This window comes from Marmota marmota, unplaced genomic scaffold (assembly GCF_001458135.2).
Source record: "Marmota marmota marmota unplaced genomic scaffold, marMar, whole genome shotgun sequence".
Lineage (NCBI taxonomy): Eukaryota > Metazoa > Chordata > Mammalia > Rodentia > Sciuridae > Marmota > Marmota marmota.
In genome coordinates, this window is record NW_026000082.1 from 13,909,962 (window position 1) to 13,926,342 (window position 16,381).

The 16,381-nt window shown below is 34.2% G+C and overlaps 1 protein-coding gene across 3 annotated transcripts in view; it reads left to right on the forward strand.

The window, feature by feature from the left end:
• Nrdc (nardilysin convertase) overlaps nucleotides 1-16,381 on the forward strand; it is an 89,007-nt gene that overhangs the window by 19,855 nt on the left and 52,771 nt on the right. Inside the window, exons 2-6 of one of the 3 annotated variants that reach the window (XM_015485007.2) lie at nucleotides 675-1,005; nucleotides 3,628-3,761; nucleotides 4,732-4,801; nucleotides 4,959-5,040; nucleotides 5,910-6,063. In XM_015485007.2, coding sequence (XP_015340493.1) covers nucleotides 675-1,005; nucleotides 3,628-3,761; nucleotides 4,732-4,801; nucleotides 4,959-5,040; nucleotides 5,910-6,063 — 771 coding nt within the window. The remainder of the gene's footprint in view (nucleotides 1-674; nucleotides 1,006-3,627; nucleotides 3,762-4,731; nucleotides 4,802-4,958; nucleotides 5,041-5,909; nucleotides 6,064-16,381) is intronic. The other 2 variants (XM_048815396.1, XM_015485008.2) reach the window with 2 other exon arrangements.

Here is a 16,381-nt window from a genome sequence, read left to right on the forward strand (position 1 = left end):
ATATATATATATATATATATATATATATATATATTTTTTTTTTTTTTTAATTTAGTTGAGAACTTTCACCTTCTCACTTAAAGGAAGTACTTTGTGGCTTCTCTTGCCATATCTGAATTATTAACATCATCACTCTTGTGTTTGGGGGACCACTGAGTAAATTAATGGTTACTTAAACATAAGCACTATGATCCTGCAGTAGACCATCTGATAAGCAAGACAGTTTACTAAGTGAGTAATGGGTAGGTATTGTATGCACAAAGGGATAATCACATCTTAGGCTGGACAATAGCAGGATGGTGTGATATTTAAGAACAATGTACCTTTTAAAATGTATGAATTAGGGATGGGGTTGTAGCTTAGTGGTAGAGCACTTGCCTAGCATGTGCGAGGCACTGTGTTCAGTTCTCAGCACCACACAAAAACAAATGTCCATCAACAACTAAAAAACATTTAAAAAATGTATTAATTAGTATTTTGGGATCATGATTGGGCAAATCAAACTGCAGATAAGTTGGGGGTGTGCACTCTAGTATTCATTTTTTGTGTATGTGTGCGTGTGTGTGCATGCATTTGTGCTTGACATTTTTTTCCTTAAATTTCACCAAGCTCATCGCTTGTGTTGGGCTTATGAATGAATGTCTGAATCAAAATATTTTATGATTTTTTTTCAGATACATCAAATTACGGAATGGCTTGCAGGCACTTTTGATTTCAGATCTAAGTAATATGGAAGGTAAAACAGGAAATGCAACAGATGATGAAGAGGAGGAAGAGGAGGAGGAGGAAGGAGAAGAAGGAGAAGGAGAAGAAGATGATGATGAAGAAGATGATGATGATGAAGATTCTGGGGCTGAGATAGAAGATGATGATGAAGAGGGTTTTGATGATGAAGGTGAATTTGATGATGATGAGCATGATGAAGTTGATCTTGATACAGAGGATAATGAGTTGGAAGAATTGGAAGAGAGGGCAGAAGCTAGAAAGAAAACCACTGAAAAACAGGTGTGAGTCATGTCTATTATTTTGTCCTTTTCAAATTTGGGAATTCTTTGGGATAACTTTTAAACTCATGCTTTATTTCTTACCACCAAAAAGGAAGTAAATGTTTTTCTTTTGAACTTCAGTAAATGTCTGTTCTGTATTCTATATAAGGATTATATTTTGAAAACATATTATACTGATTATAAAAGTAATGCTTGTTATAGAAACTAATGGAATATAAAATTTTTATATTAAACCTGGGTTCTAATTCTAAATATCTGAGGTATTCTGAAAACAAAACAAAATTCTTAATAACCTTTCAGAGGTGATCAGTGGTAATATATGAATTTATGTGTATTTGTGTACCTTATATTTTTAAGAACAATTGCCAAGAGGTGAGGATCTGTATAATTCTTAGCCTGAGATAAAGGAATAAGAGTGTATTCTTGGAGAGACTAGAAAAAGATGAAGAAAAGAATGAGGCCAGTAGTGTAGAATCTTCCTCTGGACTATGTGGGTAATTTCTATCTAGATAATTGAATTGACTTAGTTATTTTTGTGAAAAGCACCAAAGGTTGGGACAAATAATTACATTACAACAGTTTAATAGAAAGGGAGTTGAACTTCATTTAATATATAATAGCAACCAATGAATAGTTATATAAGTCTTGATAGTAAATTTTTCTCACATTATTTTTTTGAAGTGTGCTTCCATTTTGCAGTAGGGAGTTCCCATGTTAGCAGATAATATTTTGGAGGCATTACAGTGGAATTGACCAGCAAATTAGAGTTAGTTTCTTGACTATTGATAACACATTCGACATGGTATAATTTACTTATGCAGGATTTACCATCAGATTATTAAACTAAAATTTAGGTGTTACATGAATACTTAAAAAGTCTTCAATGGTAAATTTTGTTTGTTTTGAGATGAGGGTCTTGCTATGTTGCCCAGGATGGTCTTCAACTCCTGGGCTCAGATGATCCTCCTGCCTCAGCTTCCCAAGTAGCTGGGGAGTATAGGCAGATATCATTGCACCTGGCTTCAGTGATGTTTTTAAATGAATTGTTTGATAGTCACTCTTCCTGGAGAATATTTTTTTTAAAGAAAGAGTGTACCAGTTCTTTCAACCAAGTTGTTCAGGCTGTTGAGTCATGTCCCCCCTACCCCCTGTTTTTTGGGTACTGGGAATCGAATTCAGGGCAGTGAACCATTAAGCCACATCTCCAGCCCCATTTTTATTTTATTTTATTTAAAGACAGGGTCTCACTGAATTGCTTAGTGCCTCACTTTTGCTGAGGCTGGCTTTGAAATTGTGATCCTCTTGTCTCATCCTCCGAGCCAATGGGATTACGGGTGTATGCTACCACATGCAGCCCTGAGTCATGTTTTTAAGGAACTTTTGCCCTTTACTACTAAAATGTTGAATTGTTTTTGTGTAGTATGATAGGCCAAGTGGTGTTAGCCTGAAAAGCTTTAGAGATGAAACTCAAAACACTGAAAAAAATGTGTGTCTGTGTGTGTGTGAGAGAGAGAGAGAAAGAGAAAGAGAGAGAGAGTCACCTGGTAATCTATAAGTCTTTATAAACAAATTGGGGATTAATAAATTCACTTTTAAAATAGATCTCATTTCCAAATGTAGCAATAATATAAAAGAAGAAAAATTGCAGAATTGTAAGAAAAGTTATCGATTAGAAAGAACACTGATAGTCAGGAAACCTGGGTTCTAATTCTAGCCCTGTCCCTGTCTTTCTGGAGGATCTTAGGCCTCCTTCCCCTTTTTTCCCCTCCCTTCCTCCCACTACTAGGGATTGAACTCAGGACTGAACTCCTGAACTATATTCCCAGTCCTTTTTATTTTGTTTTGAGACAGCATCTGACTAAGTTACTCAGGCTGGCCTTGAACTTGGGTACTCATATCTCAGTGTCCTGAATAGCTGGCATTGCAGGCATATTCCACAATACCTGCCTATGATCTCAGACCTTTTTCTTTTCTTTTTTTTTTTTTTTTAAATTACATATTTCTTATCTATACAATTCCTTCTTTATCTGTCTTTCTGCAATTTCTGTCTGTCTATAAGGAGCTCTCCCCAAGCTTTAGACTTCTTTATATGTTTTCTTAATTGATAATTGTAGTTTAAATAGATCATTTTGATTCCAGAAGTAATAGGTACCCAAGTGAAAGGAAAGATTCCAAGGTTGTAACAATGGAAAAATGATTTAGTTCACTGAATGAATAAGTGTCTGGAAAAAGAAACTCAAGTAGTTTAGTCTAGGTAAGAGGTAGCTTATGAGTGGTACAGGTTTTGAAGTGTTTTATGATTTAATTATTATTTGGGAAGTATGAACATTGTTTATGGTAAATATGAAAATTAATAAAGGAAATGGAAAGAAAAAATATAGCTTTTTTTTGAGACTCTTTGCCTAATTAAGAAGTTTCTGAAACATGTTTTATTCCCTCCATTTTCTTCCTTCCCCCAAATTGTTTTGATCTGAAAGTTTAATAAATTAGTAAGATTGAAATTTAAGTATGATATACACTGAATTATGATTTGTTCAGAGCTTTCTTAATTCTCAAGTATGCATTTCTCCATTATGAATTTCTTGGGTAGAAAATTCTCAAGTATGAATTTCTTTTCTAGCAATCGCAGAGCCTGTTTTTGCTGTGGTCAAAGCTGACTGATAAACTGTGGTTTAAGTCAACTTATTCAAAAATGTCTTCAACCCTGCTGGTCGAGACAAGAAATCTTTATGGGGTAGTTGGAGCTGAAAGCAGGTTAGGCATCAATTAAACATCACAGAACAGGTTAGACTGTGGTTGGAAGAAGTGGATATTTCCCCATGTTTTGACTGAGTTTATTATGTGCCTGAGTCTTCAAAATGAGATTTATGGTATCAAGTGAGGCTGTTTGGTTCTTCTTTAAACATACTTATGTTTTCTGACACATGGTTAGATTGTATGCCAGGTACATACTTTTTTTTTTTTTTTTTTTTTTGGTGGTGCTGGGAATTTAACGCAGGGGCATATATTCCACCACTGAGCTACATCCCCAGCCCCAATTTTTAAAACGCTCTTTTCCGAAGAAGGTAACCTATTTATCAAAACCCCACTTTACCAAATGGATTAGCTCTGTAAAATTGACATTTATAAAATTTGAGAAATATTTGCTTTCCTATCTTCAATTATTCAAATTGACTGTTTTTCTTTCCTTTTTTGGTGTCCTTTAACTTACAGTGATTTAATGATATGCCCCAATCATTTTAACTGCAGAGTTTGGTATACCTCTTGGCCATCTATTTTGTTAAAAGCTTGATTTTCCCAAGGTATTGGGAGAATGTATAATGATAAGTAATATATGCGGTATATGTTTAGTAAGAAGTGAAGAACTAAAAAGCCTCTTTAAAGTCTATTTCTGTCATTTTTTAATAGCTAAAGATTTTATCTTTAACCATTTACTTATTGTTTTTGTTCAGTAGATTCCTAAAACATTAGTTTACTCCCTATTTTAATAAAATAAAAACTTTCTAAGTAACATATTGAGAGATTTCACATCTAGTAACAGAGCTTTCAATTGCTTAATCTTTAATCAACCTAAATATGTTATTTCTGCAGATTTCCCCAATCTAATAATTCTGGGGACAAACTTGGTTCAGAATTCTGAAATGCTGACATGAAATAATATTTGGGTGGGCTGGCCAGTCCCTCTTCCTTTTGTTTCTGTCTGTTTCTGCTTTTTCCCCTCTAGGTCTGCACCTGTTCAGCATTTGGCAGGATGGCAAGTGGAGGAGCAGCAGGGTGAAACTGACACAGTTCTGGTGAGTTTCACTTTGCTGCTCCTCCTGATTCTCAGGGAAAGAATTTTGTTAGTTTGTATTGGAAAACTTCCATCTCCAAATGAATCCTTACAATGCGATGCTGAAATTACTCTTTTAGAATTGACTCAACTATTTTTATGTGTTCTACTTACTCCAGTCTGCAGCGGCTCTTTGTGTTGGAGTTGGGAGTTTTGCTGATCCAGATGACCTGCCCGGGCTGGCACACTTTTTGGAGCACAGTAAGATCTTTCATTCCCCGGTGTTCCCCCACATCCAAATTTGTATGCATTGATTTCAAAGATAAGTAATTGGTTAGATACTTATATAAATATATATAAATATATGTATGATATATTTAACCAGAAAAGGAGCTAAGAAATCTTTGACTTATGAATATCACAGGGGTGATTTTAATTTTCTTTAGTGTACTTATAATGATGATGAAAATGAAACATTTTAAAATACAGGCATTATTTTTCAAGTTATGATAAAGACAACAGATTGGGAAATGATTGCTATTCATTAGGAATTGGTTAGCCCTTGTTGGGGAAGTCTGTTTGAGTGTTTGTAATGCCCAAAGATGTTAGAACACCAGAAATACAGAAAAAAAAAGACATAATTAATATAAAAACAAAACAAAATAGAAAACTTTAGTTTAATTAGGAATGTACCTAAATAAAGGCTGTGTGGATGTTACATAGTTGCAAATATTTACATCCATACTTTTTTTGTGTGTGAATTACTCATTTAATTTTTCTAAGATATTTGAGAGGAAACTTTTTACTTTATTAGTTTTTATGGTAACAATTGTCATATATATATTGCTTGTGTTCAGTTTTAACCTTTTTATAAATAAATTGTGTATGCTTGTCTTATTTTTCTTTAAAAATGAAGTGCTTAATTTTTCTTAACATAAAATATGTGAGCATTATAGAATGATGCAAAAACAGAAATGTAATAAAGAAAGTAAGTATTAACGAAACAAACATTGTTAATGCCTTGGAATATTTTCTTTCAAATGTTTTGCACATATAAGAAAGTTCATCCTTCGTAATAAATATATTGGCTATATTTTTGTGTTGTGTGACTTTCTGTTCTTTTCACTTAGTGGTATTCATGGGTAGTTTGAAATATCCAGATGAGAATGGATTTGATGCCTTCCTAAAGAAACATGGGGGTAGTGATAATGCCTCAACTGATTGTGAACGTACAGTCTTTCAGTTTGATGTTCAGAGAAAATACTTCAAGGAAGCTCTGGATAGGTAATTAAATCAAAGTGTATATTTTTTGAATATAAATATTAACATGTTAATACTTAAGATCTGTTAACTTCTTAAAAATGGAAATATTGGGTATGTTCTATGGTATTTTCAAGTAGTATTTTGATTCTATAGAATTATCAGAATATTTTATTTGGAAAAAAGACCTATTAAATACATGTTGACTCTTGTTCTAAAATAACTTAGTCTTTATATTAAAGAAACTCTTAAATAACTCGTGAGTTTTGTAAATAATATATTCTGTGTAGACTCTGTTGTAATTTATTGCTTATTTAGAATAAAGAAAAACAATAGAGATAAAATTGCTTATAATTTTAGAATCTAGAGATAACCAGTTGACAGATACTTTTTAAAATGTTTATGAAATAAAGTATATCCTTTTATAACTTATATTTAAAAATAAGATATAATTTTCACTTATAATTATTTATAAAACACAATTTCTAAGTGTCACTTATTATTTACATTGTATAGAAATATCATAAGCTTTTCAATTGGTTTATTCTTAGACAGTTGTTTCCAGTTTTCCAGTACTATAATGCTATGATGAATATCCTAATTTCTGTACACCCTTAGTTATTATTTCTCTCTCCTCATTTTTTTTTTTTTTAAACTGGGGGTTAAACTCAGGGATGCTGTACAGTTCAGCTACTTCCCAGTCCTTTTTGAATTTTTATTTTTAAAGTTTGAGACAGGATCTTATTAAGTTTCTGAGGCTATCTTCAAACTTGAGATACTTTTGCCTCAGTTTCCTGAATTGCTGGGATTATGGGCATACACTATTATTCTTGGCTCACACATTTATCTCTACTGAAAAAAATCCTACCAGAATTAATAAGAAGAATTCTACTGCATGAATGAGAAATTAACGTGAATATCAAATCATAAATTAATGCCAGAAATGGTAGATAGTGGTAGATCATTACATATTACAAATATTATGCTAATTGCTATATTATACTTTCACAGATAATAAAGAATTAAAAGCCTTAATGTCATTTGTAACATGCCCCTTATAATGTGGATCAAGTGCCAGTATTTTTTAATAGGTTGTAAAATCTAATTCTGTCACAGAGGTCATATCATTTGATTATGTTTAGATCATTTCAGTAATAGTAAATGAGAATGAAAGCTGTCTTATCGTGGTGGCATTTGCTAATCCAATAAATTTGAACTTATTTATCAGTGTAGTAGGACAAGGGCCACAAATATAAAAAAATCAAGTATGTTCCCAAGGGGGGACGTCTTACCAGAGACTCTTTTCATAATAAGCTGGGACTCCAAAAGGCTGTCCTCAAGTTAAGAAAAGGAATTAGTCATCCTGAGAAATTATTGAGTATGTTCAAAATGCCTTCTGAGTCTTCTGGAGAACCTGAAGCCTTCATTATGGTTCAGAATTGGGCAGTGTTCCTAGAAGATTAGAAGAAGCAAGTGTAAATCCTCTTAAAAAGAAGATGCCTTCATTCTAGGTCTTATATTGTTCCTATAAGTAGTTTTTCAAGTAATCCAACTCTCAGTAAAAAATAGACAGATACCCTGGAAAACAAGACAACGTGAGTTAGACTAGATAACAGAAACATATTAGAAATTTCAGACATTGGAATGGTGACATCCAAGTCATAAAAATATGCTATTTTTTTAAGAAAGGGAGGACAAATTTGAATATACTTGAAAGGAGTAAGAAATTATCAAGTGTGAACTGGGAAATTTAAAAAATGAGAAAGAACATTTTGAACTGAAGTATTATAATTGAAATTGAAAGGGTAATGCACATGTTTAACATGTATAGCTGAGGATAGAATTATTAACTGGAAGAAAGGTCTGAAGAAATTAACCCAAATATAGCATAAAGTGGAGAAAATAAAAAACATGAAGAGTATGAGACACAGAAGATAGAGGGGAAAATGTCCAGTGTTTATTACTTGGAGTCCCAGAAGGAAGAGAGGGAAAAATGAAGTTAGAGACATTTGAATGCTCTATCATGGGAAGTTTTTTAGAACCTTGATGTGAGACAACCATTCAGAAGGTAAAGAAGTATAATAATTTCCAGAAGGATACATTAAAGGAAATTCACATGGAGAAAAACAGTAGTACTTTAAAAAATTAAATGTAGAAATTCTTCACCAGATAGGAAAAATTCCTTCAAAGGAATATTAGCTATACCAACAAGTGACTAATATAACAGTAGTAATAGAAACTAAAATACAATGGAATATCCTTAATGATCTGAAAGAAAATAACTACAAACTAACCACAAATTCTACATTAAACAGATATCTCTTATGAATCATAGTGAAATAGACCTTCATACGCCACCGCAAGAACTTTCATGTTAGAAAAACAAGCTCCCTGGTTTTTTGTTTTTCCCTCTGCTATCACACCACAGTCAACACAGACTTCTGTGACCTCCAAATGTATGGGGACTTTTCCCAATGACAAGCAAGGAATCAGTTCTGCAGTGGACATCAGCTGTGTGTTCTTTGAACCAAGTCAGTTCTGATTGATTCAGAGAAAGTGTGAGCTCCCACAGATTGAGGGGTCAGTCCCCCAGAGTCCTACCTTATCCCTTTAGATGCCATCTATAAGACCCAGGTTGTTTTACCTGTGTTGACTCATCAGCTATAAATCAGGCTTCCCACAATCCAACCCTCTTCTGTTTAGTTAATTTCCTTGAGTAGCTCATAAAACTCAGGCAAACGCATTAAACAGTTTATTATAAAGGATTTTTACAAAGGATATAAATGAAGGGATGCAGAGGATAAGGGATAAGAGAAAAAGGGGTTCACCACCCTCCAGAAACCTCCATATGTTCAATAATCTGTAAGCTCTCCAAACCCAGTCATTTTTTAAAAAAGACTTCATTGCATATGCATGTGAATAATTTATTAAATTATTATCCATTTGTGGTCAGCTTTCATCCTTTCTCCCCTATCCAGTGATTGAGAGGTGGGACTGAAAGTCCCAATCCTCTAATCCTGCTTTGATATTTCTTGGGACCAGCTTCCATTCTGAAGCTAGCAGTCAATTAATTAGAATAGAAAAAGGCACTGTAACTTTTAATTACCCATTAGGCATCTGCAGGTCTGAGTAAAGAACTGGTACTTTTAGAGTTCTAGGCTGTGGGGTGGGGTGGGGGGCTGACTTTGGGTAGTGCGAACACAACAGATCTGACCACTTTCCCCCAAAATCAAGCAGAGAAGTAATGGTGAAGTAGGAAAGGAATGTATTATTCAGTGTGACCACATTGGGAAATGGGTACTAGTGTTCTAAGCCCTGTCTTTGAGGAGCTAACAAGATCTTTGGGATTAAATGGGAAGAATAAAAGTTGAGGATACCAAGTATGCATAGTCTAGTAGACATGGTCACACTTTGGTTTGGCTGATCATTACTACTGATAAGAGTGTTACTGCTCCCTGGATGCAGTTTTGACTCTTCTTGCGAAGTGTTGATCAATCAGATATGTTGTTCCTGGAATACAAGGTGACTGTTGGAGAGTATGACTCAGAAAGCGCAAATCAGAAAGACAACATGGAGTTAGACCTTCCGATTTAGAGCAATGATTGGAAACTTCTAGGTTCTACTCAGATGGTCTGAAACAGGACATTATAACACTGGCAGTTAACTGTGTATTGATTATGATGTTCCCGCCAGTGTTCAAAATATCTTAATTGTTCTTATCTTGGAACCTTCAGCCTTGAAAGTGAAGGATTACCAGCTTTAGATGAACACTCCTTAAATGATTAACATGCCTACATGCAGAGTTTGGTAGGAATCTGACCCAAAGTTTAAGGTAGCAAAGAAGACCCAGAATGAAGGTAGAGATGCTTTTAGTTACCCATTAGGCATTGCAGGACCAAGTGAAGAGTCAGTATTTTTAGCAAAAGCAGCCTTTTAGACCCTATTTTGTCAGTTCAGGGATTCCAAGAATTTTGGGAGTTGTATGCCAGAAAATGGGTACAAAGACCAAATATATAATTACTTCACAGTATCACAGTTTGCCACTATCCAAATTTCTTTATATTTTTAGTTTTAGATGGACCCAAACTTCTCACTGAAGGAAATTTCTTTCTTTTTTTAAAATATTTTTTCAGACATTGAAGGACCTTGATTTTGTTCACTTTTATGTGTGCTGAGAATCGAACCCAGTGCCCCACACATGCAAGGCAAGCACTCTACCACTAAGCCACAACCCTAGCTCCTCACTGAAGGAAATTTCTGAAGAAAAAGTTTCTAAAGCATTTTTTTTTTTTTTTTAGTTTGAAGGAAAATGAAGGTCAGAGATACAAAAACAACAACAACAACAACAAAAAAGATTGAAGAACAAAGAAAATAATTTTATGAGTGAATATAAATGAACATTGAGTTAGGAGGCTGAGTTAGGAGAATTGCACTTTCAAGGCCAACCTGAGCAACTTGTCAAGAACCTGTCTCAAAATAAAAATGACTTAGGTTGTAGCTCAGTGGTAGAGTACCCCTGGGTTCAATCCCCAGTATATCAAAACACAAAAACAATAAATATGAAGTTTTAAAACTCTACAGAATTAAAATTACAACAGCATAAGAACCAAAAATAAAAAAGTTTTATAACGTATTGATATTACACATTGGGAAATTAAAGGATACGTGTGTTTTCTAAAAAACAAACAAACCAGATTTGATTATAAAACTTATAGACCAGTAAAGGAAAAATATTTGGAATGATTGGTAAACATTACAGATTCAAAGAAGAAAAAAATAAGAAACAGAATAAGTGAGACAAATTATAAAAGTAGAAGGGAGTAAATAGATGCACTGTGTGTGTATATCAGTAATTCCACTAAATGTAAATGGACCAAGTTCCATTTAAAAGACAAAAAGAGGGCTGGGGATATGGCTCAAGTGGTAGCATGCTCACCTGGCATGTGTGCGACCCGGGTTCGATCCTCAGCACCACATACAAACAAAGATGTTGTGTCCGCCAAAAAAAACTGAAAAATAAATATTAAAATTCTCTCTCTCTTTAAAAAAAATAAATAAAAGACAAAAAGAATATCAGCCTGGATTTTTAAAAAATCTAGTCAGACTCAGTTTTCAAGACTTAAATATAAGCCTAACGATGCAGAAAGATTGCAAGTAAAAACAGCATAAAGTGGTATACCATGGAGATAATAATGTAAGAAGGCCAATGTGTTTTTATTGGTATGAGAAAAAAACAGACTTTGAAGCAAAAAGCAATTATTATTGCCCTCAAGTCTCACTGCATATTGATAAAACTAGTGAGGCACATATGTTTCCAATATGAACAATGTTAATTACTAATAGAAGAGTAAATAAAACCCAAAGGAAGCGGAAGGAATGGTAATAAAAAGTAGACTGGAGGGCTAGACTGTATTTAGCAGTAGAGAGATTGCCTAGCATGTGTGAAGAAACCCTGGGTTTGATCCCCAGCATACACACGCATACAAAAAACATAAATAAATAAAAATAGTATAGGAAAATAAAATACAATAGAGAAAATTGGCCAAACCAAAGTATGGTTACTTTTAAAGATCAACAGAAATTGACAAATCTTCAGCTTAGACTGATCAAGGAAAAAGGAGTCTCAAATTATGAAAATGATATCTGAGAGCAGGAACATTATTAGTGATCTTACCAAAATAATAAGAATATGAAAAAACATTGAGAATAATGGCATATTAACAAATCAGATAAGCCAATGAAATGAACAAATTACTTGAAAGATACAAATTATTGAAATATTCTTAAAAAGACAAACCTGAGTAGATTTTTAATAAATTAAGAGATTTTATTTGTAATCAAAAAATATTTCAGCCGGATGTGGTGATGCATGTCTGTTATCCCAGCGGCTCAGGAGGCTGAGACAGGAGAATTGTGAGTTCAAAGTCAGCCTCAATAAAAAGCAAGGTGCTAAGCAACTCAGTGAGACCCCGAAAATAGGGCTGGGGATGTGGCTCAGTGGTTGAGTGCCTCTGAATTCAATCCCTGGTACAAAAAAAAAAAAATTTCCAGAAGGAGTGAGGGAAGCTGAGGCAGGAGGATCATAAGATCAAGGTCAGCCTTTGCAACTTAGTGAGAGCTATCTTAAAATATAAAAAATTAAAAAGGGAATGTGGCACAGCGGTAAAGCATCTCTTTGCTCATTTCCCAGTATCGGGGAAAAAAAATCCCCCTCCAAAAGAAAAGTGTAAACCTAGATAGCTTCTTGATGAACTCTACCAATTTTTTAAAGAATCAACACCAATGCTTCACAAACTCAAAAATAGAAGAGATCATACTTTCTAACTAACTATATTATGTTATTATTACTCTGATACCAGAACATAACAAGAAAAGGAAACTACAGGACAATATCACTTATGAACATAGAAAACAACATTCCTCTAGGGAAAAAAAAAAAAACCTAAACTGAGTCTAGAGTCATACCATGATCAAATTGCATTTATCTCAAGAAAGCAAGATTAGTTTACAATTTGAAAAACCAATCACTATGTTATGTCACATTAATAGAAGAAAGAACAAAAACATTTCTCAGTCTGTAATCTCAACGTACACAGCAAAAGCATTTGAAAAACCCAGTACCCTTTCATGATAAAGTAGAAGTAAAAGGGAGCTTACTCAATATGATAGAGGGCATCTATGAATAGCCTCCAAATAACATACCTAATGGTGAAAGATTGAAAACCAAGAAAGAGACAAAATTTTAACTCTTAATTACTTCTAGTCAACATTGTTGTGAAGGCTAAAACCCAGGACAATTAGATAAGAAAACAGAATGCAGGAAAGGAAGAAACAAAAGTCTCTTTTTGGATGACATAATCTTGTGCAATGATTCTCATTATGCACAGTTACCCATATTTGCAATTTCATCTGTTCACTAAAAATTTATTTGTAATTTCAAAGTCCATACTTGTGGGGCCCTTATGGGTTATTCATGGACATGTGGGGAGGTGAAAATTTTGAGCTAAGCATGCAATTTACACATAGTTGAACAAGGTGACATTATTAAAAAGTTCTCATGCAGAAATGACCAGAAGATGAAAATGCTAGAGTACAGAACAGTGTAATGCAAGAAGTTCTGGCACTGGAGTCAGTTGGATGGGTTTGAATTCCCTTGGCATCTGTTAGTATGGTGGCTTCAAACATGTTAACACTTCTGAACCTATTCTCTATATGGTAAAATTTTAAAAATAGAACATACTATGATATGCCTTTAGGATTTAAGATAATAATTTTTGTGTAAGTGTACATGTATCTGTACATATATTTCCTCTAGGATAGATGGGTTCAGTATTCACTAATTCAGTGGTTGTCACAACTTTGGAGAACATAATTACCACAAATAACTAGAACTCCCTACATATGGAGAATCCTGCAGAATCCACAAATGAACTATTAAAAATAATGAAGCATTCAGCAAGGTTTCAGGATATAAGATCAGTATGCAAAAGTCAGTTGGAGAGTTGGGTGCTATGCCACATGCTAAGGCAGGAGGATCACAGGTTTGAGGCCAACCTCAGTAACTTAGACCCTGTCTCAAAAAATAAAAGGGGGTAGGGATAGGGATGTAGCTTAGTGGTAGTACACTCTTGGGTTCAATCCCCAGTACCAAAAGAAAGAAAAAAAAAATTGGAATTTTATATAGTAGCAATGAAAAATCCAAAAATGAAGTTATGAAAATAATTTCTTTTATATAGGATCTAAACTAATAAAATACTTAGGAATAAATTTAGCAAAATAAATGCAAGATTTGTGTGTGGAAAATCACAAGAAAGTGTTGAAAATAGAAAACCTAAATAAATGGAAAGTCATAATCCAGTGGTCTTAGATTGTAATACAATATTTTTAGGATGGTAGTTCTTTTCAAATCTGTCTGCAAATTCAATCATGTCAAAATTTCATATGCCAGTTTTGAAGAATCAGTGAACTGATCTTAAAATTTATGTGGAAAGCAAGAGACCAAAAATAGTCAAAAGTGTCTTTTAAAAGAATAAAGTTGAGGGGCTGGGATTGTGGCTCAGCGGTAGAGCGCTCGCCTAGCATGGGTGGGACCCGGGTTCGATCCTCAGCACCACATTAAAAAAATAAATAAATAAAGGCATTGTGTTGTGTCCATCTACACCTTAAAAAAATGAATATTAGAAAAAAAAAGAATAAAGTTGAAGGACTCAAACTTCGTCAAATTTACTGAAAGCTACAATATGGTACTGGCATTCTTAAGAATGGACTTTGATCAGTGTGATAAAATTGAGACTCCAGAAATAAGCCTTTACATTGATAGTCATTTGCCAGGTGCCAAGACAATTCAGTGGAAAAAGATTTTTTTTGGACAAATGGTGCTGGGACAACTGGCTATCCATCTGCAAAAGTATAAACCTGGACTCTGTATTCACACTATCTACAAAAATTAAACTGGCCATAGACTTAAATGTAAAAGCAAAAATTATAAAACTCTTTGAAGAAAAACATAGGTATAAATCCTTGTAATGTTTTAGACATCAAAAAACAAAAGAAATAAAGGAAAATCCAAATAAATTAGGACTCACTAAAATTAAAAACTTTTTTTGCTTTAAAGAACCCTATGAAAAAAGTGAAAAGACAATTCACAGCATAGAAGAAAATTCTTGCAAATCATATATCTGATGAGATAATCTAATATCCAGAATATATGTAGAACTCTTAGAGATCAGCAATAAAAAGACAACCCATCTTAAAAGTGGGGCGCAGTGACACATGCCTGTAATCCCAGCAGCTCAGGAAGCTGAAGCAGGAGGATTGTGAGTTCAAAGCCAGCCTCAGCAAAAGTGAGGCTTTAAGCCATTCAATGAGACCCTATCTCTAACTAAAATACAAAATTTTAAGGTTGGGGATATGGCTCAGTGGTCTAGTGCCCCCGAGTTCAATCCCTTATAACCCCACCCCCCTGTAAAAAGAGAATTTGAATAGACATTTCTCTAAAGAAGATACACATATGGCCAATAAGTATATGAAAAGATATTTAATGTTACTAGTCACTAGGGAATTGAAAATCAAACCACTAAGGAGATACTTCACACCCACTTCAAAGAAGGAAACAATACTAATTATTGTTGGCAGGTATGTGGTGAAATTGATGGTGGTACAGTTCCTTGGAAAACTGGAAACCCGTCAGAAAGTTGAACAAAAAATTATTACTTAAATTTTTTTTTACATGACAGTGATATTTTGAAATAGCACACATACATGGAATAGATACTTGTTCCAATTTGTAGTTGTACGTAATGTGGAGTTTCTTTGGTCATGTGTTTATATATGAGGATAGGAAAGATAGGTCTGGTTCATTCTGTTTTTTCTATTCCCATCCCCGCCCCCCCAGCCTTCATTCCCTTTTGTCTAGTCCAATGAACTTCTGATCTTCTCCTCCCTTGTTATAGGTTAGCATCCACATATCAGAGAGAACATTCTGCCTTTAATTTTTTGGGGACTAGTTTATTTGATTTAGCATGATAGTCGCCAGTTCCATCCATTTACCAGCAAATGCCATAATTTCATTCTTCTTTATGGCTAATATTCCATTATGTATATATGCCATATTTTCTTTATTCATTCGTCTGCTGTAGGGCATCTAGGCTGGTTTCATAGCTTGGTTATTGTGAATTGACCTGCTGTAAGTATTGAAGTGGCTACATCACTGTAGTATGCTGATTTTAAGTCATTTGGATATAAACCCAGGAGTGGGATAACAGGGTCAAATGTGGTTCCATTCCAGGTTTTGTAAGGAATCTCCATACTGCTTTCCAGAGTGGTTGCATCAATTTGCAATCCCACCAGCAATGTATAAATGAACCTCTTTCTGCACCCCCACACCAACATTTTTTGTTGCTTGTATTCTTTTTTTTTTTAATATTTATTTTTTAGTTTTCAGCGGACACAACATCTCTGTTTGTATGTGGTGCTGAGGATCGAAACCGGGCCGCACGCATGCCAGACGAGCGCGCTACCGCTTGAGCCACATCCCCAGCCCCTTGCTTGTATTCTTGATAATTGGCATTCTGACTTAGGTGGGATGGAATCTCAGTGTAGTTTGATTTACATTTCTCTAATTGCTAGATATGTTGAACATTATTTCATATATTTGTTTTTACCATTCATATTTTTTCTTCTGTGAAGTGCCTGGTCCATTCCTTTTATTGATTGGGTTATTTGTTTTTATGGTGTTAAATTTTTTGTATATCCTGGAAATTAATGCTCTGTCTGAGGTGCTGGTGGTATAAAGATTTTTCTCCCATTCTGAAGGCTCACTGTTCATGTTCTTGATTGTTTC